The sequence below is a fragment of the Equus asinus genome, chromosome 1 (assembly GCF_041296235.1).
Source record: "Equus asinus isolate D_3611 breed Donkey chromosome 1, EquAss-T2T_v2, whole genome shotgun sequence".
Taxonomy (NCBI): domain Eukaryota; kingdom Metazoa; phylum Chordata; class Mammalia; order Perissodactyla; family Equidae; genus Equus; species Equus asinus.
Window position 1 is genome coordinate 96,397,467 of NC_091790.1, and position 26,774 is coordinate 96,424,240.

Consider the following 26,774-nt stretch of genomic DNA (forward strand, 5'->3'; position numbering starts at 1 on the left):
TGTTCCCATCTGTGTGTCTGTGTTTCTTTTTCGGTAAGTTTTTCAGATCTACCTGTTGGTTCACTAAATTATCTCGTAATTTGTACCTAATCTACTGTTAAACCCTCTCATTGAATATTAATTACAATTATTGTATCATTCATTTATACAAGTTCTATCTGATTCTTTCTCAAAGCTGACTAGTATTTTGGGTACACGTGTTGTTTACCCACACGTGTGTCAGTGTTAACTTCTTTAAGCATGTTAAATATTCTCATGTATATCCCAACACCTAGGTCTGATTCTACTGCTTTGTCTCAGCTGAATCTTTCTTATGATACTCTTTCTTCTGGCATGTAATTGTTATTCTCACATTCCTTGGAACACTATTTGTAGGGGTTCTTTGTGGCCTCTGTGGAGGGTGCATTCTTCCTGAATGCATTTGCTTCTGTCAGAACCTGTAGGCGTTGCCACCCTGGGCTCCCTTTAAAGAATAATATTCCGCTTTATGGACCGCTCCAGTAGGCAGTATGGGCTCACGCCCATAAGAGGGCACGGACACTAGAGTCAGCAGCTATTCAGAGAAAACTTTCCAGCTCTGCACAGCGTGGAGGCCCATTCAGGGGAGTTTGTCTGCACTGTCCTTTGCAGGACAGGCTCTTTGGGGGAGCATGGCTGTATGGTCCTAATCTGATTCTCTCTACTTGGGGTCCTGAACTCGTCACATGCCTCAGCCTGACATGAGTCCAGGGGCATCACCAGATGCTCTCAGCCACCACTGCAAGCCTGAATTTCCTCTCTGGATTCCAATTTCCACTTCCAGGGGTTAATTTCCCTTACTTTTTTGCCACTTCAGTGTGCTTTTAAGATGTGTTTTATACAATATTCGGAATTTCATGAGTTTTGTAAATGGTGGGTTTTCAAGCTATCAGTCTTCCATATGCTCAGGCAAGGGGTATCTCATCATGTTTAAAGTAGAATCACTTCTGCCATAACTGGAAATGCGCAGAGCCACATGGCATCTCAATTTTCCGTCCCTATGCTTTTCCATGGGCCTAGGGCCTCCGAGAGAACTCACAGGGCCACAGGCAGATGTCTGACATCATCCTTTTCTACAGATTCGAAAGGCACTCTATGTCCTGGCCGCACCCCAGTGCCTGACAGAAATAGAATGAGAAGTGAAATCCAGCTGGCAAGATCTCAGCCTTGGAATAGATGAGCAGCAAGAAGGATTTCCAGCTACGTGGTCAGAGCCACACTATGAAGGATGGCTACAAGGTGCATAGACTTGGGTGGAAAACCATGTCCGTTACTCAAACTTGTAGTTGTTCTCTTTGAGACAAACTCTTGTCTTTTCCCTAAAAATCTGCTCTAGGATTCCTCTGTTATTTAAAAACAAATCATCAACAATAGAGTCCATATAACCGGCTTCCACCTGCATCCCCTGCAAATCCCCTCCTGATGCTCCTCAAAGCACATCACACACTATAGGCTCACTGATATTTATTCAAAAAAGCCACTCCCTAATGATGAGAGCCTCCACAGGTCGGTCTTTCTAGAGACCAAAAACCGTGCTGGGGGCAGTTACTGCCCAAAAGACGCACACTCACACACTCAACACAATGCTCCTAAAACTCCACACTCACCTCGCAGCAGGTTTTTTTTCTCCTATTTGTTCAGAGCTTTGTAGGTTCCAATTGCTTTCATATATATCTCATTTACTTCTTATAATGTGAGAGATAAGCAGGATATTCTCCACTTTTTACCACCAGAAAATAAGGAGGCTCTGAGAATTGCCCAGGGGCACAAGGATGAACTAGAACAAGGGCTCACACCAACATCTTTAGACGTTAAGTACTCTGTCCTTGAAGTTCTAGAAGCTGACTCTCCACCCGTGCTGAAGGGGCAGGATGTGTTAGCGTGGGTCCTCGGCTCCTAGGCCTCCTCTGATACCAGCTGGCTGTTTTGAATAACGCACTGGTTTCCTAAGGGGAAGTTTCTCCACCTGTGAACAGAGAGGCATTACAAAGCCGTGTGGCTACAGGACCACAGGTAAATCCTGCTGAGTGGGGACATGGTCAGCTGGAAAGCAATTGCTCTTCTCAAGAGGCAGCCCCACTCAGCTGCAACAGATGGCGGCCACCTGGGAATCATCCCGTCTTCACAACAAATTGGCAATCTGGGTATTTACACGAACCTCTGATTTGTTAAGTATCTGCACTAGTCAAACAAATCTCTCATGTGCTGTGAGCCAAGCAGAACCTCTCCCTGGGCTGGATCTAGCTCTCAAGCCACCAGTCTGCCCCCCGTGGGCCCGATAATCTCCAAGGTCCTGCCACTTCTGAGATCTGGTGTTCGGTCCACTGCCCACTGGAATCCTTCCCTCTTGCCTTCAGGGAGCTCTTGGAACTCCTGTTCTCATTACAACTCAAGATTTCACACTTTGAAGGACACAGATTCATTCATTTTGTCCTATATGGCTTAAGTCAGCTATAACATAAATCCACATAAAAAACACTTAACCAAATAGGTGCAGCATTTACCGGACACAAATGTGGGCCAGGTGCTCCTGTATAAGCTTCCCCTTCTCCATGTACAAGAAATTCTCTCAGCCACGCACAACATGACGCTTCATCACCACATGATCATGAAGATGAGATGGCATAGCTGGAAGCAACCATCTTCACAGTCCAGCAGACTATGACTCAACTCCTGGCTCCACCATATACTGGCTCAATAACTTCGGTCAAGTTAATTCACTCTTTTGAAACTTAATTTTCTCTCCTTTAAAATAGAGGAAATACCACCAACTCATCAGTCTGTTGGTTCCCTTCTTCCCATTATAAAAGACCAAATTTCTATGGTGTTTATCCCATGTTTACAAATCAAATATGGCCTGGATCATGTAAATAAACAGTCATTGAAGTTGCGTTTCCCCACCTGAGTTTGGGGCATATCTGCAACGTCCAGAAAATCCATATGACTCCTTTTTTTTAATTGTTACTGTGTAAATGGCTTTCAACAGAAAGGCAGAAACTGAGAAGTCCAGAATGTGCAAAATCTTACTTGGAACCAAAACAAACTCAGAGGCAACAACAGCATATGCACTAAACTGACGTACAGAAAAGAACATAAACTCTACACAGCTTGATGCATTTTACTTTGCAAAGGTAAATAATGGTACTGTTTTTGGTAACATCAAACATTTTGTTTTTAAGTAACATCAGCCAAAAGAATATAAATACCATTAGACTGAAAAATATGAAGAATCATGTCTTTCTCTTTATTGCCACTTTCTCATAACTGCAATAGAAATCTAGGTGGAGCTTTTGATTCCACATTTCAAATAAGATTTTTTTTCTTAATAAAGTGCTAGAAATGAGATTTTGCCACAGGGTTAATCATAAGTCAGACACTGAAGCCATAGGCGAGGGTTTGGTTTCACACAGTGGTCTCGAATCATTTCACCTGCAACTCCCCCTTCCAGTTTATCTCCAGTACTACAGTCCTCAGGCTTTGAAAGACAGTCAAGCAAGCCGCACTTATTAATAATTCATGCTGTCTTTTTCATCAAAGACTTCTACAATTGCCAATCAGAGCTCCTGATCAGCTATGATAACTAGTGTGGACACATTGAACTGATATCATCCCAACCCAAAGCAACGGAATGTGAAGTTTTAGTTATCCCTTATGGCCCTTATCTTAGAGAGTTGCATAAATTCCATTAGGTTCTATAAAACACTGAAACAAGCTTGCAGACCCCATTTCTATCTTCACAGTCCCCCACAGATCAGGATTCCCATGAGGGGGACAACTCCTTTTGTTGCTCCAAATGGAATCAATTTTTATTAATGAATTTCAAATTTGATTTGCTGTTGGCCTGTATGGTAGTCATCAGGGGCGAATTTAAAACTGCTCAGTAGAGCCCCTCCTAGTCACCACCTAGTTATGGACTATACAAGGACCCACTGACATAAGGACAATAATTCCTAAAGTGGTGCTGAGAATGGAATAGACGCCGAATCAGAGTGGTCTAGGTGGGCTGCTTAATTATGTTTATCAGGCATTTAGTTTATTACTAATCTTTCTGTACCTTCTTTATAAATTCTTTCTTCCAATCATACTTGCTGATGCCCCCTTCTCCCCACCACATTCCTTACATCTAGTTGGTTCCATGTCTATGAGGTCCACTCTGGTCATTGACACCCTATGCTGTGGGCTGGATCGTGTTGCCCGCCTCCTAAAACGCTGAAGTCCTTACCCCAATACCTCAGAATGTGACTGTATTTAGAGACAAGATCTTTACAGAGGTAATTAGGTTAAAATGAGGTCATATGGGCTGGCCCCAATCCAATCTGACTGGTGTCCTTATAAGAAGAGATTAGGAGACAGACATGTACAGAGGGGCGACCATGTGAGGACACAGGGAGAAGGCAGCCATCTGCATGCCATGGAGAGAAAGGCCTCAGGAGAAACCAGCCCTGCCAACACCTTGATCTCAGACTTCCAGCCTTCAGGGCCATGCAACAATAAACTTCGATTGTTTAAGCCCCCAGTCTGTGGTACTTTGTTATGGCAGGCCTAGCAAACGAATACACCCTAGGAAGCAGAGAGCACATGAAAATACCATTCATTTATGAAAAATATAAACCAATAGACAGGCTTCCTTACTCAAAGTTGGACACCTGCTGGTATAAGCTGAAGAACAAGACACTTGATATATTTGAGAGGCAGTGGAGGAAATGCTACTAGTAACTATGTTTTTATTTGGATATACAAATTAAATTGCAAACATCTCTGGAGGAATGAAGATATCACTCTAATTATTAGCAGCTTAATGGTATTTCACTGAAGCAGTGAGGTCTTCTGCTGACATCTGGCTGAGATGAACAAGGCTGTAAGGAATGGGAGCTGTAATGGGGCAAGAGCAGAGAGAGAAGGGAAAGACAGGTTTGAAGTACGGAGAAAACCCAGCAGAGAGGGCAGCAAGCAGACAAGCGCCCAAAGAAAGAGAAGCGCAGGAAGACAGGGAGTAGCCAGGCTCTCGCCAGGACCGGATCCCCATCACAAGCACAAGGCAAGATCTGGAGTTCTGGCTGCTTCTCACCTCAGACACCCACAATGAGCATCCAGCCTCCATCAGTAATTTCCTCTCTCTCGGGAAGCAGAGGACAGACTGTCAAGGTGTCTGTGTGCCTCCCAGGGAAAGAGGCCCAGACCAGTGTCCATTTTGTGTCCTTCTTTGTAACAGTGTTCCAAGCATGACCCTATTGTACCACAACCTCCATCTAAATTACATTTTCTTCAGAGAAATGCAAAGTGCTTCAGACAGAAAATGCTTTCTTTTTCCATTTTCCATAGACTTTGTGCTATGCAAACTACAGGCTACAAATGATTTCCCTCTGAAACCCAGAATACCCAGCACAGTCATGTGAACAATTGTTGTACCCTGGCACTCAACATCACAATTCTCCATTACTACAACGCACAAACCCCTTGGACTCACAGCTGTCCCCCTACCCTTCTACATTCGTCCTTCCAAAGCACCCATCCATACTGCATCCCTTCTTCTATACATTAAAGAAATCAAAAATGCAGACACTAAATGACTTGTACAAAGCCACACTAAATTAGGGAACTATCTAGAAATTTTCTCATACTAACAGAAATGAACAAGCACGATCCATACAATGAAATAGTTATGTAGCTGTACATATTATAGCAGCATACATAATTAAAAATTTGTAGCAGCTTTGCAATATTCATGCACTGTACATCCTGGCAGCTGGTAAAGATTGGATGAAAGTTAAGAATGAAGTGTCACTTGAAGATGAAAGATACGCTTAAGACTCTAAGAATAGGTATATTACAATTCTTCCCAAGATTGTAATCTTTACAATCTCCCTTTCGTTGCTATCATCTCCCATCTCCAGAGTTTGAAACATCTTCCACCTGTTGACAACCAATTTTTGCAAACAGGAATCAAATAAGAGATCTCCCTCCCCCATATGCAAAGGCAGCCTCACAGCATCTAGCACTTAGCCATGTGTTACTTAACAGAAGTTGGAGTTCTTCCTTCTACCTATGATCTCAGGTCCACAAGTGGCCCACTCTACCACGAGCTTTGTAGATCAAAATGCTAATAATTCCTCAGACTACCTCATGGGACACTTCTAAGAAATGACTATGGAATTATATACAGTGCAAACAATAAATGTTACTAATTAATAACTAACTGCTCATCTTTGATCTTATAACACTTAGATTTCCTGATGAACGTAAAACACTCAAGAGAATTGTTTTGTTGGGCCCACACATATAGGCCTGTCCCAGGCCAATATGGAAGGTCTCTCGTCTGATCTCCACCAGAACCCATGGCCACCTTTCCCTCAGCACTCTTTTTTTTTTGAGGAAGACTGGCCCCGAGCTAACATCTGTGCCCATCTTCCTCTACTTTATATGTGGGATGCCTGCCACACCATGGCTTGACAAGTGGTGCCATCCCCACACCCGGGATCCAAACCAGCAAACTCTGGCTGCCCAAGCGGAATGTGCAAACGTAATCGCTGCACAACCGGGCCAGCCCCGCCTCAGCACTTTTGTATTGCATCCAAAATATCTGGAGAGGTGTCTGCCTGGCTCCCCAGTAGACGGGAAGCATGTTGAGGTTAAGACTCCTAACTGACTTCTGTTACATGGCCAGGTCCTAGTTCTGGTAGGGTTGTCATCAAATTTACCTTTCTTTCTCCAAAGGGCTGAAGCAAAGAGCAGTGAGCATTAAGTAGGTATGCCTAGAGAGCTCCCAAGAGCCTTAGAAATAGCTGGCCCCTTATCTTACATAGGAGAAAAAGGAAACCCAGAGGGAAGATGTGCTTTGTTCCCCTCATGCAACTGGTTAGTGGCAAAGGCAGAATGGAAACTCATGTATCCTGACTCTACATCCCAGCGTTCTTTCCTACTTTGTACATTATCTGTAGATCTGTCCTCCTGGCTTTACATATCCACAACACTTGGGAATTCAATACGCCCTGTCACACCCTGGGCACATTCTCAATCTGCAGATGTCAGAGGCTGTGCTCTGGGGGACTCCTGCAGGATTCCTCCCCCCTGCCTCCCACGCTCAGCTTTGGGGACTACAGGTCCCAGGATGCCCTCTGTAGCTCAGGAAATTTCTGGCATGCCAAGTCAAGCGGCCAAGCCCAGACAAGCCACAGGTTGAGCCCACCATGCAGGGTTGGAAAGGCTGAACAGTCACGCAGGTCTCTCCCCGGCCCGCCAGAGAAGACTTAGGGCTTTCGGAGTACACTGGAGTTAGCGCAGGCGTGCTGGGTAGCACCTCCCTCCAAACCAGAGCCCCCAACGCGGCTGGGCTCTTGGCTCCAGTAGAGTGTATGGAGAAAAGCATGCGCTGCAGGGCTGAACTGCTTAGCTTGACAGGAGTCGGCTTCTTAATAGCCGCCTTGCCTTCAACACGTTATTTAAATACTCTGTCTCAGTTTCCTCTTCTCCATAAACCAGAGCTAATACACTACTTTATTGCAGGTATGAGGTTTAACCAAGTTAACACACGTGAAAAATGGAACCTGGAGCCTGACACACAGTATGCAAACAAGAAGGCCAGTGCTAATACTATTACTAGTGCTCATCTAAAATAAAACTGTTTTTAACCATAAACTGGACTTCTTGTTTTTGCCGTCCACTATGTTTTGGCATCCAATGAGCAAGCATTTTTCTTTTTCTTTTAATGTTTAGCACATTTGCATGACACTCCAACACGTAATCTAGGGAATTGCCTTATTTATATGAATAGTCTCCCTTAATTGGCTATTAGCGGAAGAATATATCCCAAATGGCACGGTAAATTACCCTGTGTTTGAAAACAGGTTGAGCATTTCAGCAGCAACACTTTTAAATTAGGAGCAGTAAATTAATGTTAAAAGTACAGCCAATAAGTCTGTTCGGGGCGGTCCCTTCAGTGCCATGGGCTTCATTCTAATGAAACCCTTTTATAACGAAGACCAAAGAAATTAAAGTGGATTGGCCACATTGCTTTAAAGGATTACCTCTGCACTGAAAAAGAGAGGTCGTGTTAAGGGGACAGGAGCACAGCGCTGTCCGCCTCTGAAAACCAGAGAATGCCTCTTCTTCAAAGTGGGGACACAGAGCACAGAGCGGCGTCACCCCTTCCTGGGAGGTGCAAAGCCGCCGGGCGGGCGCTCGCCTCTTACCACGAACTCCTCCAGAGTCTGGTAGGTCTTGCCCCGGAACTCGCAGTAGTTCTTCCTCTCCTTGCACTGCGGGCAGCACTGGCTTGTATCAACGTGGATGCAGCGCGGGTGCAGCCGCGGGCACTCAGGCTGCGCGCACAGCGGCCCCTCCTCGGTGCACAGGCACGGGCAGGCCGAGGGGCCCGGCGCGAACTTCTCCCCGATGGCGTACACGAAGCCGCTCTCATCCACGCAGCCCTTGCCGCGGTAGTCCGGGTACACGTACTCCTCAGGCGGCTCAGGCGTGGGCGCGAGGTCCGGGCTGGTCGCGTCCTGGGCAGCGGCGGCCGGGGGCTCCTCCTGCGGGGTATCCCCACGAGGCCGGACCTGCAGGTCCCCAGCCTTGGCGCCCGTGCCCTGGGCGGTCCAGGCCTGCTTCTGCTTGCTCCACGCCTCCCGGCCGGCGAGCCCGCGGCCGCCCTTGGTCTTCCAGTCCCGGCCGCTGCCACCCTCGTCCCTCGCAGGACGCCCGAGCTCGTTCACCCGCCCCGGGCCGTCCCGAGACGCGTGCTCGCGCTTCTCCTGACCTGGCTGCTCCGGCGCCTGGGCCAGTTTCTCCAGCGGGATGCTCGGACTGCACAGAGCCACCATCAGGCAGCAGGTGACCAGGAGGGAACTGGACAGCGCGCCAACTGCCATCGCAGTGGAGCTGGGCATCCCCTACCACGTCCCGGCGGGCGGGCGGGCGGGGAGCGTGGCCGAGGGGCGAGTCGCATTCACAGCCCGGGGGCGCGCCGCCGCCAGCCGAGAGCCGCCGTCCCTGCGGAGAGAACAGCAGCACAGCTGAGCCCCGCGGCCCGCGCACGCCCCGGCCCCCACCCGGCCCCGCGCCGCCCGGGCTCCCGAAGCGCTCTAGATTAACCAGCTGGACCACGCGGGCGGGGGCAGCATGCCCAGCGTCGGTGCACAGCCGGGATCCTTAGACATCCCAAATTGTGGAAACGTACATGGAAGCGAAGTCCCAGAAAAACACCGGCGGGCAGTGTTTCTCACGTAGTCGTGACTGGCGGTGGAGATGGCCGAGGGCGGGTGTCGGAGCCGCGGGAGTGCAGCGAGCCAGGCCCGCGCCCCCTGCAAAGCTCCACATAGAGCCACATAATTCAGGAGATGAGGGTGCCCCTCCCTGGGTCCTAGACACACTTTCTCAAAGGTTATTAAACGGAGAATTCCGCAGTGGAGTTGGATGCGGAAGACCGTATAGGAAGCTTAAGAGGGAATCCCTCCCTCGCTTGCCTTAGGGCATTGGGGGAAAAGGGGCGGAAGGGGGTTAAGCAGAGCTTCTAGGACCCCGTGATTCATTTCTAGCAACTTTTTAAATGCCTTCAGTTGGGAAGCAAATGCTGCCTCCCCACCCTCCTCCCCAGGCCTCGGTGCCCATAAGGATGATCCTGATCATGCAGGGCGGCAGGGTGGAGGATTCCGGAGGCTTCTGCTCCTCCACTGGCCACCCGCCGCCAGCCCACCGCTCAGCTGCTCCAAGCGGTGCTGAGAGACCCCCGCGCGGGCCGCAGCGCTCAGTCTTGTAATTGCTTTTACCCCAGAAAGGGTCTTGGAGGTGCAACAGAAGTGTCCGGGGCAGCACTAAGGTGTGCGGCGAGGGAAGTTGGGGTTGGAGGGTGCGGGTTGGGGGCTGAGTCCCTCTCGTTCTCCTGGTCTCCAAAAGCCTTTCTGGATCCCAAAGTTTTTGCCGCCCAAAGGGGCCGAGAGAACCCTAGATGCTGCAGGGTGCCAGCAACCCAACCTCTCTCCGTTTCGCTCTCCTACTCCCTCTCCCAATTCAGCGCGTCTGGGTGTCTGCCTCCCTCTCCCTCAACCAGCTTCCAGTAGGGCTCTGGTCTTCCGCGCCTATTACTCCCTCTCAGCTCCGGCCCAGACGACCTCAGCCCTGGGCGAGTCGCCCGTATTTACAAACTTGGCGTGGGGGTGGGGGAGCTCCTCCCAGAAGCAGAGAGGCGGACGGGTTGCCAGGGCACGTCCAGCGCGCACGGCGCGGACACCCAACATGCACCCTCATCCCTGGGGGCGGGCGCCCAGCCTACATACATGAGCACAGGGCGCGGGCCGGTCGCTGGGCTCGCGGCGGGCGCGGGGACAGCAGCGGCGGGCGCGGCCCCGGGGCACCGGCGCCCATTCTCTGGCCGGCCGGGGACCCGCGGGGGCGCACCGCGGATAGCGCAGCCCCACCTGCGTGCTCCGCCCGGCGCGTGCACCGGCTAGGGCGTCTCCGCGGGCTTGCTCATCTCGCTGCCGGCGGCCGGTAGTCGCGGCCCCAACTCGCGTCAGTGCCCGCACCGCCCTCAGCCGCTCATCCCCGGGTATCGTCCCCGCGTCTCGGCGCCGAAGCACGCCCTGGGAGCCGCCGGGGCTCTGCCCCGCGCCCCTCCACCGGCAGGTGCAGGGAGCTCTCCAGACCAGGCAGCCGGGATGCCGGGGCAGCCGTGCCGTGTCGGAGGCAGAGGAGACGCCCGGAGCGCGGCGCGCCGGCGAGTGGCACCGAGGCCGGCGCAGGAGCCCGCGCGTCCGCCTCCCGCCTCCTCGCCTCCCCCTGCCGCAGCCGCCTCCCGCCCCGCGCGCTCTCCTGCTCGGGAGGCGTAGCCGCGGCGTCCCGCGCTGCCCCGGGGTTGGAGGACCTCCCGCCCGCTCGCTCCCCTTTCCGGCAGCGCAACCCACCTGTCAGTCTCCTGTGCGGCCGCCTCCTCACCTCCCCGGCCGCTGCCAGCCTGGTCCTGGCTGCCATTCTCCTTCCTTGTCACTCCGTCTCCAGTGGACCTTTCATCTGGGCTTTTTTTTTCTTTCCTTTATTCTTTTCTTTAATTTCTTCTTCCTAATTGGCCCCCCTCTGGCTTTCCTCCCTGTGGACAGCTTGGTTTTGCCACTGTTGAAAAACCTGAACCAAACTGTGTTCAATTTGGAATCCTAAGGCCATGTTAGCTTACACTGTTTGGAGTTTTTTTCTCTTCACATTTTAGAAACCCAGAAGTACAAACGTGGAGGAGTAAGAAACTCGTAAATATCCAAACAACCTACTTTCTGAATCTCTGCCAATCTCTCTCCTTGGTCCCCTCTCCCCTTTCCTGCCCGTTCTCTCTTTTGTCAAGCAGAGAAACGTTTTCAATTAACTTTGTTAGAATGCTAAACTGTTAAGCAGAGGCCTATGTGGTTCAAACTTGTTTTTACTCTTTGAACTTAGTCAATAGATTTGTCACTTTTCTTGGATAAAGGAGAAAAGGTACCTGTTTAAATTAACTCCTAGAGTGGAATTTTTGTAGAAATGTGCATTCCCAGGGCAGTGGTTTCTGCTTATGTTATCTTAGAATCACAGAAAATGCTCAGATGCAAAACACACAACGTTTTCTCCAGGTCAGGCCCTTGTTGGGAGGTGGGATGATTTCAGACAAATTCTTCTTCTCCCCCACCTCTTTATGGTGGACAGACCAGATTTAAATGAGGTGCTAGAAAGGACAGGAAGGCCACGGGAAGCCTGGGGGAAAAGGTGCTTCCCCTTAGCCACAAAAACACAAAACAAAACAAAAATCGAAAAAGTGAAATATGAAAACTGGAGCTGGGTGGAAAGTTTCTTTGTTCAGAATGATTTGAGCCCCTCTGCCTTGGCAGTCCCTGCTCTCTTTTCTTCCTGTCACCCCAAGACATAGACAGATTATATTTGCCTGTGAATGTAGCAGCCTGGACATCCAGGATAATTCTTCTCCAGTCATTAAATATGTTTGTTTTGCCAAGTGCTCTCATATGGTTGCATTGGGGTAGCCCCAGGTAGATGTGACTGATAAGAATAAAATTCTAATAGTATGTGTGAAAGACCTATTTCCAACTGAAAAACTGGTTGGGGAGCCAATTAAGGGAATCATGATGTCTCTTTATTGATCCCACGTCAATCAAAGGTCCTGATGAATCAGAAAGCTTTTGTCTCAGCTCCTGGTCGCACTGGAGAGCCATGATTATGAGACAGTGGAGCTCCCAAGAAGAGGCGTGGCCAAATTAGGAAGTAATTGTGTGACCTAGTGTCCAAATCACTTTATTCTGTCAGATCCTCTCAGAGGTGGTGTGATAGAGCAGATGAGATGAAGGGGAAATAATTTTAGAAGGATTTCTGTCCTTAGTGAAGAACAATGCCATGCAGCCTTGTTTAGCTGAGTAATTCAAGGAAATATAAGGGACTTTGCAGGCATCGAGGGAATTTGCAATTTATTGCCGATGTAATACTTTTTTCTGATGTTCTCCACTTCCTGTTTTTTGGTTTTTGTCTGTGTTTTTTTCAGGCTACAGAGTAAGAGGCAGTAGCAGGAAGATCTCTGGTCAGGGAGTGAGATGACATGGGACTCAGCGGGCTCCACCAGGGCCAGGTTTTGCTACCTCAGACAAGTCATCCAGTGTCTCAGGGATCATCTTCTCATCTTTAAAAGGAAGAAGAGAAAATCTCAAAATGCATGGGATCCCCAAACTGCTCTGGGACTATGGCGTATTTCTGCCGGTTTGCCCTGTTTTAACCCAGTTTATTACTTCCATCTTTCTGGGTGTCAGAGTTATCAATCAACTGAAGCACAGTTTTACTCAGTAATGAGTCTGAGAGTGTGTGCTCAGAATCCAGGCCCATCTGAGCAAGAGGCAGAGCAGGTGGGTTCCAGGCCAAGATCAAAGTTGCCTCTTCAGTGGCCTTTTCTGTCCCCTTAGGCAGAACAATTCTTGCCTTCCTCTTCACCACTGAAGGCAAGATTTACATGTCTGCTACAGGCCTTATAGCAATTGACTTTCTCCAAGCCCCAGGGTATCTGCACCCACTCTGAAGCAGCAGCTTATTAAAGGGCTGGAGCTATACTGGATTCATCCTTCTATGCTTATAGCCTAGGACCTAAGTGAACCAAATGAGGAGGGAGAGAGAAAAGAGGGAGAGAAGGAAAGATAGAAGGAAGGAAAAGGAGGGTGTGAGGGAGGAAGGAAGAGAAGGGAGGAAGAAAGCCAAGGTGGGAAGGAAAGGAGGAAGGGAAGGAGGGAGGAAAGAAGGAGAGGAAGGGAGGAAAGAGAGAAGGGAGGGTGAGAGGGAGGGAGAAGAAAGCTGGGTGAAATGGGTGAAAGCTGGGTGAGTTTATTACTCACACAATGCTGGGCATGCTCATAGCCATCTCATTCAGTTCCTTGCAATGCTCCCAATCTTGGGAGGGTCATTATTGTTTCTTTCCATTTTGCCAGTGGGAAACCACACTTCAAAGAGGTTGTGATTTGACTAAGGTCACAGCTAATACGACAACAGTCAGCTTGACGTGAAACCACAGACCCTAATCCCATTGCTGTTGTCCCAATGCACACAGCTGCCTGTCAATTATTTGTTGTACCTACTAAATGGGTTCTCCCAGCTTCTCTCTTCAGCTGATCCCTCATGACCTTGTTTACTGGGCCCATGTCCCTAAGAGCACAGAGAAGCTATGGGGGTAAAGGCTAGAACAGGCTGTGTGTCCTTAAGTCAGTTTCTGGAACTTACTCGTGTTCACATGCATAGATCAACCCAACCTATAACAGGGCTCAGTGTATGTTTGCCAAGGAATGGGGGACAAATTGATACATGGAGGGTAATTTGATGGAAAATGGCTCAGACCCAGGAGAAGAGGAATAAGGAGGAGGTTTGCCTTGAGGGGAAAAGTAAGGAAGCTGAATTGGGAAGAAGGTACGTTAGAGGACAGAGTTGGAAGCCAAGAAGAAGAGATGTCAGGAAACTTAGCTCTGCACCTAGAAGGATGAGATGAGGTCATCTGCTGGAAGTGAGGGAGGCAGAGGTGGTGTTTGTGGCTTGAGAGTAGAAAAGAGACTGTGCAAAATGAAATATGGAATGAGGTTAGGATGAGTGAAAAAATGGCCGAGGAACCGAGGGCCTTATGGAGACTAAAAAACAAATGCATGGAGGGTACAAGCACCCTGTTTTACAAGCATTTTCTTGACAGGTAAAGAGCCACCTGGGCATCTGGAGGAGAGCTGCTTTAGAAGAGGCAGTGGAGAGAGGGTGTGCTGCCAGTGCTTCCTGGCTATAAGGGTGAGGAGATGCAGAGCAGCTCCCGGGGAAGGAGAGCCTTCTGGGAACTCATGTTCCAGGTACAGCAGGGCAGCAGCTGCAGCAGTGTTTGCAGAAAATGTGGAGCCCCCTCGCGTAGCTTGCTGATCACTGATTGCCAGGATCCAATAAATAAGTGTTGCTTTCATTTAGTTCACACCTTTGGCAAAGCTGTATTTAACTTGAATCCTGGCCTTGAGCCAGTGAAGGAAGAGCTCAAAAACCCTTATCTTTTGGGGTAATAAGGAGTAAAAGCCACCTCCACCTGAAATCAAGGGTCACCAGGATTTTTGTGCTTCAGAAGGTTGACCACTAACTCAGCTTAATGTGTGGGAGAAGCCACCATCAGAGCTCAGGTGGCTTTTTATGGATGTACACAGAGCAAGCCCGGCTGTCAAGGGAGACACTAATTAAGGTTCCTCTCTGGATTGGGCTACAAGGCAGCAGAAGCAACAGCTCCATTCCTGCTTACCCTTTTGATACATGCCTGTGGTTGAGAATTGCTGCTCCCTCAGCTGGCCTGCTGCACAGGCTGCCTGATTACACCGCCCTTCGGAGGCTCATCCCTTCTGCTGTTATGCCAAAAGTCAGCAGCATCTGCTGAGATAATCGAATGGATGACTCATAGATATTTTTCTGAAATCAGTGGCAAAAGCATGTTCCTTGAAAGGAGGTTTCCAGGGATCCATTTTTAATATACAGTAAAGTCATCCACTGTATTAACATCACCGACCACATACACATCGACCAATAAAAAAGTTTCAAGTACAATAAGCAGTGAGGGCAGGGTTGTGGGATTCTGATGGCAAATTACTGTGCCCTCAGAGGACAGGACCTGGGAGCATCAAGCAGTGATGACAGCCTTTGGTTGCATTGAGGTTTTCCTCCTTCTTTTGGAGGGAGTTCCAAAGGAGGAAGTCGCTGGCAGGTGCCGGATGCCTTGTCAACTCCAGGCAGGAATTTTCTTGGGGCTGATAAAGGGAGTCCAGAATCCACTCTGGAGCGCTTTTAAGATGGGATGTATCTTCTCATGACTGCTTCTCTGGCCCATGGTTTTCCCAGGAGCCAGGCACCAGACTGGGCCATGGTGCAACTAGAGACCCAGTATTATTTATTCCCTGCATCAGGGTCCCCCAAAGTGGGCTGTGCAGGGGGTGCCTTGCTGGATTGAGCACAGCAAAAAGCAATGTAAGGAGGGGAGGGTATTTCCAGGTGGGCTGATAACATGAGTGGGTGGTACAAGTGTCTTTGGTGGAGAGTCAGGCAAAGTGTCTTCCTGTGATGACTTCTCTCCCTGGCCCCAAGCTGATTGGCTTCTGGAACCTTCCCCAGTATGCCAAAGAGACTTTAAAATCTTCTAGGGCATCTCAAAGCTCTCCCAGATATCACCAGTTATTGCAGTGATGTCAGAATCTTAGGATGAGGAGCCACAAGAGACTCCTTCTGGAAACAGTCAGTTGAGGACACAGCTCGGGGCTCAGACCCTGGGCTTCAGACATGGGCTGGGATAGTGAGCATGTGCTTCACAAGAATCATGGGCCCACTGTCATAAGGAGGTGCTTGTTTGCCCCAAACTACTTCTGCATAGAATCCAAACATAGGATTGTCCAGACATCTAGGACTTAGGTGGACAAAGATAGTGACTGAATCATAAATCTGTGGTAAAAGCAGAAGGTACAGGAAAAGTGTGGAAAGTATCTAATGTGCACAACGACATTGCAGTGGTGCATCCTCAGGGACAATTAAACATGTTCCTCATACATATAGAGCCTTCCGTGGAATCTGCTTCTACTGGTCTTCCCCAGGGGGTTGGGGATTTGGGGCTGCAAACCAGAACAGGGCTGGCACCATCCAACTGCCCACAGAGCCAGTAGCCTTTCTTTATTTTAAAATCTACACTCCTCAGCATTTGTAAGAGAGTGTTGCATATATTTGTTTAATTATTTCTCTCACCTTCTGTTGCCCAACCTCCTTACCATAAGTCACTTCTGTCTTCCTAGCATGTGGCTCCTGCGGCATCTATAGCATGTAGCCAGGCCATGACAAATGTTTATGAGATGAATTAACAAAGAAACACGAACTATGTGGCGCAAAGTGCTTTTTATGATCTTGCCTTTGCCTACATCTCTTGTTACTCCTCCACCCCTGCACTGTGCTTAATCATGCAGAACAGTCCTGCAAATGCATTGAGCGCTCACTCCCTTAGAGGCCTCCTGACTTTTCTCTGCCCTTTGCCAGATTCTCCCAGGCGCTTACTCTTCTCCCCCTGGCTCTAGAACATGCAAGTTCTGTTTTATCTCCAGCTATTGAAAGAAACTCCTTTCTTTTAGTATCAGGTGTAAAGAAGCCTCACGTTTCTCCGTAGTCCTGGGCCAAGAATAATTCTTGTTCTATTGCTTTACCTATGCCTTCTGTATCCTAGTTATCCCCTACTCTTTTGCAACATTCAAGAAATAAATCCTTTGAGGATTTGATTAAGGATTGAAGAATTCAACACCTGGCCACCACCCCTGGTCGGTGAAGAGGTTACTCAAGTGTCCACCAGAATTTGCCAGTGGACAAGGCTTCCTGTCATATGGTTGTGAAAGTGGTCTTATGTACCCAATCAGTAGCCTTTATTTTATTCTTTACATCGAGTTATTCAATTTGGTCCATTATTCTGGTGATCCTCATTCTATCTCCCAGTAAACTAACTCACTAGTCAACGTTTGTTTCACATAGAGATTTTATGAGCATAGCTGCAAGATTCTATCGCTAAGCATAGGACTTCTCGGCACACCACTGTTCATTGGCTTCCAAGTTGAAAACAATTCACTAATTAGTATTCTTGGAGTAAAGTTTTTCAAACAATTCCAAGGCCACCTTTTATACCTGCATTCAAATCACATTTCTTCCTGTGCTCCCAGAATATTTACTATTCATTCATTAAAGGTATACTTATGTATGCCCGTACTTATTTTACTGGAGATTGTGTGCAGGTAAATAGATATAGATATCTATATGGCTATAGATATATAAATGTTTGCCACCCAATAACCATTCTCTTCTTCTGATAAGAAACTCTAACCTTATTTTCCTCTAGTGAAACAAACCCTACTCTATTCTCAACCACCTGCTTCTTAGGCAGAGCTGTCAGATGTGGCAAGGGATCAAGTCTGGCCAGCATCACAGTCGCTCAACCACAATGGATGGACCAAGGATGTTCATGTCATCTTCTTGAGGCGAGTCAGGTCTACACTTCTGCCTGAACCATCTGAGAACAAAAGTTTTTTTCTCTTTCCCACTGGACATGAGTCTTGTAAAAATTAAGGCTGACCTGCCAGGGGCATTACAAGTTGTAGATTCTACCTGACTTGGAGACAGCACAGAGGAAACTTGAAACAAGAAAAGAAGAAAATTAAATCCTGAAAATGTTATGTGAGTTCCTCACAGCCTCAGAGTAGGTTCTAACTGGCGTCTTCCATCACCAAAGCCCATGTATATTTTTTTTTTGGAGTTTTATATCACTTGCAAATTCAAAAACCCTGACTAATAAAATGGTTCATTGATTGAATTCAGTGGTATCACAATTCAACTAGTGCCCCCAAATATATGTGCGAACACCAAAATCCCACCGTAATGCTTAGACTGTAAATGGTTTTAGTTCTATCGTCAGTGTTCTCAAAAGTGCTCTCTCACTTCAGAATTAAGCCACTGCTTTTTCTAGACAGGCTCTCCTTTCATACTATCCCAGCGAATCTGCCTCTGTGCACTCAGAGGAAGAACTGTCTCTGAATTGTGCAAAGAGTCGCCGTTGCCAGCTCTGCTACTTTTTTTCTGGCAGCCCCAACATCTAATCAAGATTTCTGGATCTCTTACAATTACAACACCATTTAGAAATACTCTACGTTTCCCGGCCTTGAATAATGTATTGATCCCTTTAAAAGAAGGAAATATTCTCACAGACCCCCAATGCTTACTTAAATTCTTTTTATTGTAATTTTACTTAAATCCACGCTAGCATAAAATACTACAAACTCCTAGGCTTACAGCTTTTAAGCAATTATAAAAAATAAATTTACACATCAGATATAAAATAAACTACAAAACCAAAGAAATTGAAACTAACCACATTAGTTTAAGGGGACGGAAGAGAGAGCACTCCTGAAGCTCCATAGCTACTCACAGTGTGGGAGGTCCATGGCTCTAATTATGTGGATACTTCTGAGCTCAGCATCTTGAGAAGATTCCTTCCTAGTGGGGGCTGGATTCTCCAACATTTTTCTCTGTTCAGATTACCTCAGTGCTTCATTAGCATGGCTTCCCATAAAGTCACTGGCATCGAGACTCAATGCAACCATATTTATTTATGAAGACCCACTGTTATTTCTTATTGAGTCTGAGTATTAAAATTGTATCAAGTGTGGTGTCAGCATACTGATAAACACAAGTCAACTGTGGGAAGGGAAGTCACATCATGGTCCTCCATGAGGTGGTTATCTGAGGATCTAGAACATACTTATATTACTTCTAACCAACTTTATTGAGTAACAATTTACATACAATAAATTGCACAGATTTTATATACTTTGATTAATTTTTAAATGTGTATACTTGTGTCACTAACACACCAATCAAGATACACATTGTTACACCTCAGAGATTTCCTTATTCTCCCTTTCCGTCAATCTCTTATCCGACTGCCAACCCCACCGCTCACACGCCAGTCCCAGAAAACAGCTTTCGTTTTGCTGGTTAAGGACTTCCTATACTTGGGTTCATGTAGGATCATAGAACCTTTTGTGTCTGGCTTCTTTCACTCACTATAATGTTTTGCAATGCCTGTGTGTGTTATGTGTACCAGCAAGCCGTTCATTCTTATTGCTAAGTAGTGTTCCACTGCGTGGCTCCACCATAGTTTGGGTTGTTTCTGGCTTTTCAAATAAAAGCTAATATGAACATTTCTGTACAAATCTTTTTTTTTTTTTAAGATTGGCACCTGAGCTAACAACTGTTGCCAATCTTTTTTTTTTTTTTTTTTTTTTTTTTATGCTTTATCTCCCCAAATCTCCCCGGTACATAGTTGTATATCTTAGTTGCAGGTCCTCCTAATTGTGGCATGTGGGACGCCGCCTCAACATGGCCTGACGAGCGGTGCCATGTCCACGCCCAGGATCCAAACCAACGAAACCCTGGGCCGCCACAGCAGAGCGCACGAACTTAACCACTCGGCCACGGGGCCGGTCCCTGTACAAGTCTTTTTGTAGATACATATTTCCATTTTTCTGAGAAGTAGAATTGCTATGTCTGTGGTAACTGTGCACATAACTTTATAAGAAGTTTGCAATACTTCCTGAAATGGTCTTAAATGTCTTACACTTCTACCAGCAATATGTGAGCATTCCCATTACTTCACATCCTTGCCAACATGGATATGACCAGTCTTTTTAATTTTAGCCACTCTAGCGGATGTGAAGTAAAATTTCAATGTGGTTTTAATTTGTGTTTGCCTTTTCACTTGACAAGCCTGCAAACTTTTTCATGTGCTCTTGGCCTTTTGTATATCTTATGTTGTGAACAGTCTGTTTACAATCGCCTATTTTTTATTGATTATCTTTTTTGTTGAGTTTCTGAAGTTTATTCATGTTGTATAAATTCCTTACATATAAGTATTGTGAATATTTTCTGCCAGTTTCATTGGTTTAAAAAAGTCTTAAAAGTTTGCATTTTCAATTTTTAATAATGAAATGAAAGCAAAGTTTACAAAGTCCTTATTTTTATTTTTTAAACAAAATCTCTTGAAAAGCAGTAATTTTTAATTTTCATAAATTTCAATTTATCAAAGTTGTGTTTTGTTAGTGCTCTTTGTGTGTGTGTGCTTGCTAAGATATATTTTCCTTCTCTGAGGCTGAGAGTAGCTTTTTCCACGTTTTCTTCTGGATGCTTTATAGTTTTAGCTTTTATGTTCAGGTCTATGAGCTACTTCAAGGTAATTTTGTGGTTTATCCAGGGTTACAGGTCAAGATTTATTTCTTTCCATATAGACATGAAGCTTTTCCAACAGCATTGTTGGGACAACTTTCCTTTCAGAATTTGTCAAAATTCTATCACCCCTTGAGTATATTTTTTGGATCTCTGTTCTGTTCATGAATTTATGTATATATCCTTATGGCAATACCTTTTGTGTCTTAATTAAATAACTTTAATAATAAGCCTTGAAATCAAGTACTGAAAGCCCTTCCAACGTTTTTAAGAAATTGTATTAGCTTTACTAAGTCTTTTTTTTTTTAAATTCTTTTTTTTTAAAGATTTTATTGTGTTTCCTTTTTCTCCCCAAAGGCCCTGGGTACATAGTTGTATACTCTTCTTTGTGGGTCCTTCTAGTTGTGGCATGTGGGACGCTGCCTCAGCGTGGTTTGATGAGCAGTGCCATGTCCGCGCCCAGAATTCGAAGCAGCGAAAAACTGGGCCGCCTGCAGCGGAGCGCGCGAACTTCACCACTCGGCCACGGGGCCAGCCCCAGCTTTACTAAATCTTTTAAATTTCCACGTGAGTAGTTGAATCTATGTGTCAATTTCTACAGAAATGCTTGCTGAGATGATGTTGAGTCTATAGATTCACTTGAGGAAAACTGACATCTTAATACTATTGAGACTTCTAATCTATGAACGTGAATCCATGAAAGAATCTGTGAATATTGAGCCATCTAATATATATGAACGTATATATATATATGTGTGTGTATATATACGTTTAGCTCTATTTTCTCTGTGGAATTTTTAGTGTAAAGGTCTTATTCATACTTTCTTAAATTTATGAAGAATAATTTTTGTTTTTAGATGTTATTGTGAACAATACTTTAGAAATTTATTTTCTAATTGTTCATTGATAGTATATAGTAATGCAATTGGTTTTTGCCTATTGACTCTGTATCTCATGACCTGGGTAAATTCACTTATTAATTCTATAATTGTTTTGTGTATTCCTCAGGATTTTATAAGCAAAAATTACAGGGACCTCAAATAAATACAGTTTTAATTACTTTTTGATTCTTATTACTTTTTACTTTTTAATGTCTCATTGCATTCTTTAGGAACCTCTAACAAAATATGGAATAAAAGACTCAAAGCCTTGTCTTCAATTATACATGGAAATTGTTCAAAATTACATGATAAAATATGATGTTGGTGGTAAGTTTTATTTGTGGATGTCTTTATTGGATTGCAGAAATTCCTTTCTATTTTTTCTTTGCTGGTTGCTTTTTGTGATGATCATGTTTTGAATTTTGTCCATCTATTTTCTGCATCTGTTAACTTGATCATATGATTTTCTACTAATGTGTGAATTACATTGGTTGATTTTCACATGTTGAACAAATGTTGCGTTCTTCAGATCAACCCTACTAGGTCATGATGCTGGATTCGGTTTACTAATGTTTAATGAGGATCTCTATTTTTATGTTTATGAGAAATATTGGTCTATGATTTTTTTTCCTGTAAGATCTCTATCAGGTTTTGCTATTAGATAATGCTGGCTTCAGAGAAGAAATCGTGAAGGATTTTCTCATCCTCTTTTTTCTGAAAGAGTTTGGGTAAGATTGATCTTATTTCTTCACTAAATGTTCGATAAAACTCATCAGTGAAGTCACCTGTACCAGGAGGTTTCCTTGTAGTTGGAGAACATCATCGAGAGGACGTGGCCGCCAGTTGACTGGAGAGCTGGTCCTGGGCAATTGGAGGCTCCTCATCCCCTCCCTTGTCCTTGGAATGTGTGGTCTGCTTTCCTCGCCCATCCTAGAAGCTTCCTCAAGGACACAGACTTGAGATAGCAAGGTGTTGTTGAGTCCATCTGGATGGTATATGTGACTGAACCCAGTTAAATCCTCTACACCAACTTTTAAGATTCTGGCAGGCAGGTGTCAAGATCTACTCATCTTGCAGCCACTCAAAACAAGGCTCATTTATAAGTTCCCTCGCTTATTAAACCAGCCACCTGCCAACCTGGAGTGGTCTGCCTCTCGCTTGGGTCTCTTCTTGCCCTCCACGTATGGGGCCCAGTTTCAGATTTCACCTGGGAAGCTCGCCAGTTTGCAAACCAACAATTGGCAAGCCACCAGGGAGATCAGAGAAATGGGCCTTGGGAAAGAGGCAGCTGCAGGGAAATCTCAAGTTAGCCACTGACCTCTATGTAGGGAGAGGTGGCCTGTATATGCTAGATGCTTGTGGACTGCTGTGTGAGTATAGCAATGGCCCCACAACAGCAACTACTCTAATGCACTTGTTAGACAGACTATGCGTAGCACACTGTGGCAAAGACGAGAAACAAATGGCTGCTGCAGTGGGCTGGTCCCTACTGTGGACAAATTTGGCTAGCCACCAATGCCCAAATAGAGGCTGAAACTCGAGTTAGGAAGTAGGCAGAAAAACTGAAGTTAGAGAAAGATGTGCAGTTGTTCACGACTCTGCTAACTTCGGAGCTGCCAGACAAGGTGGGGGAGCAGAACAATAAGTTGGAGAACTTAGTGTGCCATTTTTCAAAACTAGGATGGTGCAAGCTGCCATGGATTAAGATCCAAACCCTTGTGACAAAGCTTGACTAGTATGCCAAGAGGCACAATCCCTGGGAAGGTGAGGAAAGTGAAGGGGAGGATCTTGGGGTGATTGACAGTGAAACGGATGGAGTGTCCCATGCTGTCCAACCCCTGACATAAAGGAAAATTTTAAATAATAGTTACCCTAGACTTCTGATAAAAAGAAAAATACCCCAAAACTCCTAGGAGAAAAAAACTTGCATTCTTTCTCCGACCCTTAAAGCTGTATCGTGTCTTTGAAATGTAAACACCCCAGAAGATAAGTAAAACACTGCCCAAAGAGACTGAAGGAAAAGAAAAAAGAAGGGGAAAGAGACTTTTTAAAATACAGACTGCCATAGGAGCTCCCTTGCTCAAAATCTAGTCCACAGCCTCCATAAGATTGTTCATTAAGGACAAATACAAATCTTAAAAGTCTTCTCCACAAATATTAGTAAAAAGCTTTAGCCGTGTGAGGGGGTAACCTTAACTTGTTCTGTCTTCCACAGACACAATTTGAATTCAACATTATTTGTCAGCTAGTGAGTTTTGTATTGTTGTACTTGATTCATGGCTAAAGTTTTGGAATGAGAGTTATGGGATTGTCTTTGTGTTTATGAATGTCTATGGCCATATGTTATGTATATGTGATGTTTCTCTACCTCTGGAGAGTAATCTCAAAATTAATTCATAAAATAATTCTATTTAATTGGCCTAAAGAAAAATAATCTTTAATATCAATAGTGTGCTTACACAAAACTAAAACTTAATTTTCTTTCATCTGAGAGAAGGACAAAGTTTTCTTGGACTATTGATCTGTTCTTGATAAGATTATGAAAGGTTTTTCTTTACTTCTTAAGTAATTTGCCTAGAAAACAAAGATTGTGTTTTGCTAAAATAATTCCTTTGCTTCATGATGTCTTTGTCAGGTCTTTGATTAAGTAAGAAAACTGTCTTCTCTATTAAAAGAGCTAAGATTCTTTTACAGCTATGTAACTTTCTGTATTTGTCTTTGAAGTCTTTAATTGTCACTTTGGATAAATGGATTAGTATTGTTTAACAGTGACCTATGATCCAATTTAATCAAATGTTTTAAATCTTTTAATATTTTTGACCGACTTCCTCCTAATAAAATTTTCAATAAAGACTTATTGACCTTGAACTAACTTTGGGATTTTCCAGAGGGCCCTTAGAACATCTCTAAAGATTTGTTCTCTCTCCTTATAAAAGGGCGATGATAAACTTATTAAGCTTATTTGATATGTTAAATTACATGGGAAGCATTGTCAAATAAGAAGTGATGCTAAACTTTCTTTAGGATATATTTGTATAAATATATGTTGTTAATATAAGTGTTCCAGAAATTGTATGAAATTCCTAAAAATCTGACATGTAAGTATTATCAGTCATAATTCTAGTTATTATTTCAAAGTGTATGTCACAGAAATAACCAAATTCTCTTGTCAATTGCATTATAATAAACTTTCATCAGATCTTTAACCACTTTTAAGCCTTTTAAAAGTCTTTTGTCATGTACAAGACAGTTATTGTTTTACCCTGATGCTTTTGCAAAAGCATTTCTGCAAAAGTGCTTCATCTTCAAAGTGATTCACGGAAAAGACTCTAACAAGTACAGGTTTCACTTAGCATATGACCCTCAAGCTCTAATCATTTTGTCACAAATGGTAGAATTTCATTCTTTTTATGGCTGAATATAAAGTCACTTTCTTTATCCATTTCTTTATCCATTCATCAGTCAATAGTTAAATTAGGCTGTTTCCGTGTTTTGGCTATTGTAAGTAATGCTGCAATGAACATGGGTATGCAGGTATCTCTTTGAGATCGTGATTTTGTTTCCTTCAGATATGTATCCAGAAGTGGAATTACTGGATCATATGGTAGTTCTATTTTTAATTTTTTGAGGAGCCTCCATGCTGTTTTCCACAGTGGTTTCATCAATTTACATTTCCACTAATAGTCCACAAGTGTTCCTTTTTCACACAGCCTCACCAACACTTGTGATCTCTTGCCTTTTTTATAATAGCCATTCTAACAGGTGTGAGGTGATATCTCATTGTGGTTGGTTTTTATTTGCATTTCCCTGATGATTAATGATGCTAACACCTTTTCATGTACCTCTTGGCCATCTGAGTATCTTCTTTGGAAAAATGTCTATTCAGTTTCTCTGCCCATTTTTTAATTGGATTGCTTGCTTCTTTGCTATTGAGCTGTGTGTCTTCTTTATATATTTTGGATATTAACCCTTATCACATATAAGATTTGCGAATATTTTCTCCCATTCGGTAGGTTGATTTTCTATTTGCTGATGATTTCCTTTGTTGTGCAGAAGCTTTTAAATTTGATGTAGTCCCCCTTGTTTATTTTTGCTTTTATTGCCTTTGCTTTTGGTGTCAAATCCAAAACATAATTGCCAACATCAATGTCAAGGAGCTTAGCCCAATGTTTCCTTCTAGAGTTTTTTGGTTTCAGGTCTTACATTCAAGTATTTAATCCATTTTGAGGTTTTTTTGTATATTGAGTAAGACAGAGGTTCAGTTTCCTATTTTTGCGTGTAGCTGTTCATTTTTCCCAACATCTTTTATTGAAGAGACTATCCTTGGCCTGTTGTATATTCTTGTCTTCTTGGTCATAAATCAATTGACCTTATAAGCCCAGGTTTATTTCTGGGCTATCTATTCTTTTCGATTGACCTATGTGTCTATTTTTATGCCAATAACATAACTGTTTTGATTACTATAGTTTTGTAATATAGTTTGCGATTTTAGGATTGTTTGTTCTATTTCTGTGAAAAATGCCATTGGAATTTTGATAGAGATTGCAGTGAATCTGTAGATTGCTTTGAGTAGTATGGACATTTTAACAATATTTATTCTTCCAGTCTATAAGCATGGAATATTTTCCATATATTTGTGTCTTCAATTTTTTTCATCAATGTCTTATAATTTTCAGTGTACAAATCTTTCAATATTTGGTTAAATTTATTTCTAGGTATTGTGCTCTTTTTGATTCAATTGTAAATGAAATTATTTTCTTAATTTCTCTTTCTGATAGTTTTTTGTTAGTAATGCAACTGATTTTTATATATTGATTTTGTAACCTGTAACCTTACTGAATTTGTTTATTAGTTCAAACACTTTTTTGTGTAGAGTCTTTAGTTTTTTCTCTATATAAGATCATGTAATCTGTAAACAAAGATAGTTTTCCTTCTTTTCTTATTAGGATGCTTTTTATTTATTTTCCTTGCCTAATTGCTGTGGCTAGGACTTCCAGTAGTATGTTGAATAAAAGTGACGAGTGCGGGCATCCTTGTCTTATTTCTGGTCTTAGAGGGAAAGCTATCAGCTTTCCACCATTGAACATGATGTCAATTATGTTCTTGTCATATATGGCCTTTTCTATGTTGAGGTAGATCCCTTCTACACCCAGTTTGTTGAGTGTTTGTGATGAATGGTTGTTGAATTTTGTCAAATATTATTTCTGCAACTATTGAGATGATCATATTATTTTTATCCTTCGTTTTGTTAATGTGGTGTGTCACATTGTTTGATTTGTATATCTTGAACCATCCATGCATCCCTGGGATAAATCCAACTTGATCATGGGGATCCTTTTGAGTCATATGATGGATCCATGGATCATATGATCCTTTTAATGTATTGTTGAATTTGATTTCATAATATTTTGCTGATGATTTTTACATCTATGTTTGTCAGGGATATTGACCTGTACTTTTCTTTTCTTGTCATCTCCTTGTCTGGTTTTAGTATCAAGGTACCACTGGCCTCAGAAAATGAGTTTAGAAGTGTTCCTACTTTGGGAGAGTTTGAGGAGGATTGGTCTATTTCTTTAAAATGTTTGGTAGAATTCCCCATTGAAGCCGTCTGGTCCTAGACTTTTATTT

The 26,774-nt window shown here is 44.2% G+C and overlaps 1 protein-coding gene and 1 long non-coding RNA gene across 5 annotated transcripts in view; one reads left to right on the forward strand and one right to left on the reverse strand.

The window, feature by feature from the left end:
* Positions 1–10,798, reverse strand: part of VWC2 (von Willebrand factor C domain containing 2) — a 116,468-nt gene extending 105,670 nt beyond the window's left edge. Inside the window, exons 1-2 of one of the 4 annotated variants that reach the window (XM_070500830.1) lie at positions 10,431–10,798; positions 8,208–9,006 (exon numbers count right to left, since the gene is read on the reverse strand). In XM_070500830.1, coding sequence (XP_070356931.1) covers positions 8,208–8,903 — 696 coding nt within the window. In that variant the 5' untranslated portion in view covers positions 8,904–9,006; positions 10,431–10,798. Of the gene's footprint in view, positions 1–8,207; positions 9,007–9,193 lie in introns of all 4 variants that reach the window. The other 3 variants (XM_014828228.3, XM_070500801.1, XM_070500884.1) reach the window with 3 other exon arrangements.
* Positions 7,903–24,351, forward strand: LOC139042482 (uncharacterized). Its single transcript, XR_011499230.1, has 3 exons — positions 7,903–8,228; positions 20,623–20,832; positions 21,377–24,351. It is a non-coding gene; the product is annotated as an uncharacterized lncRNA (long non-coding RNA).
* The last annotated feature ends 2,423 nt before the right edge of the window (positions 24,352–26,774 follow it).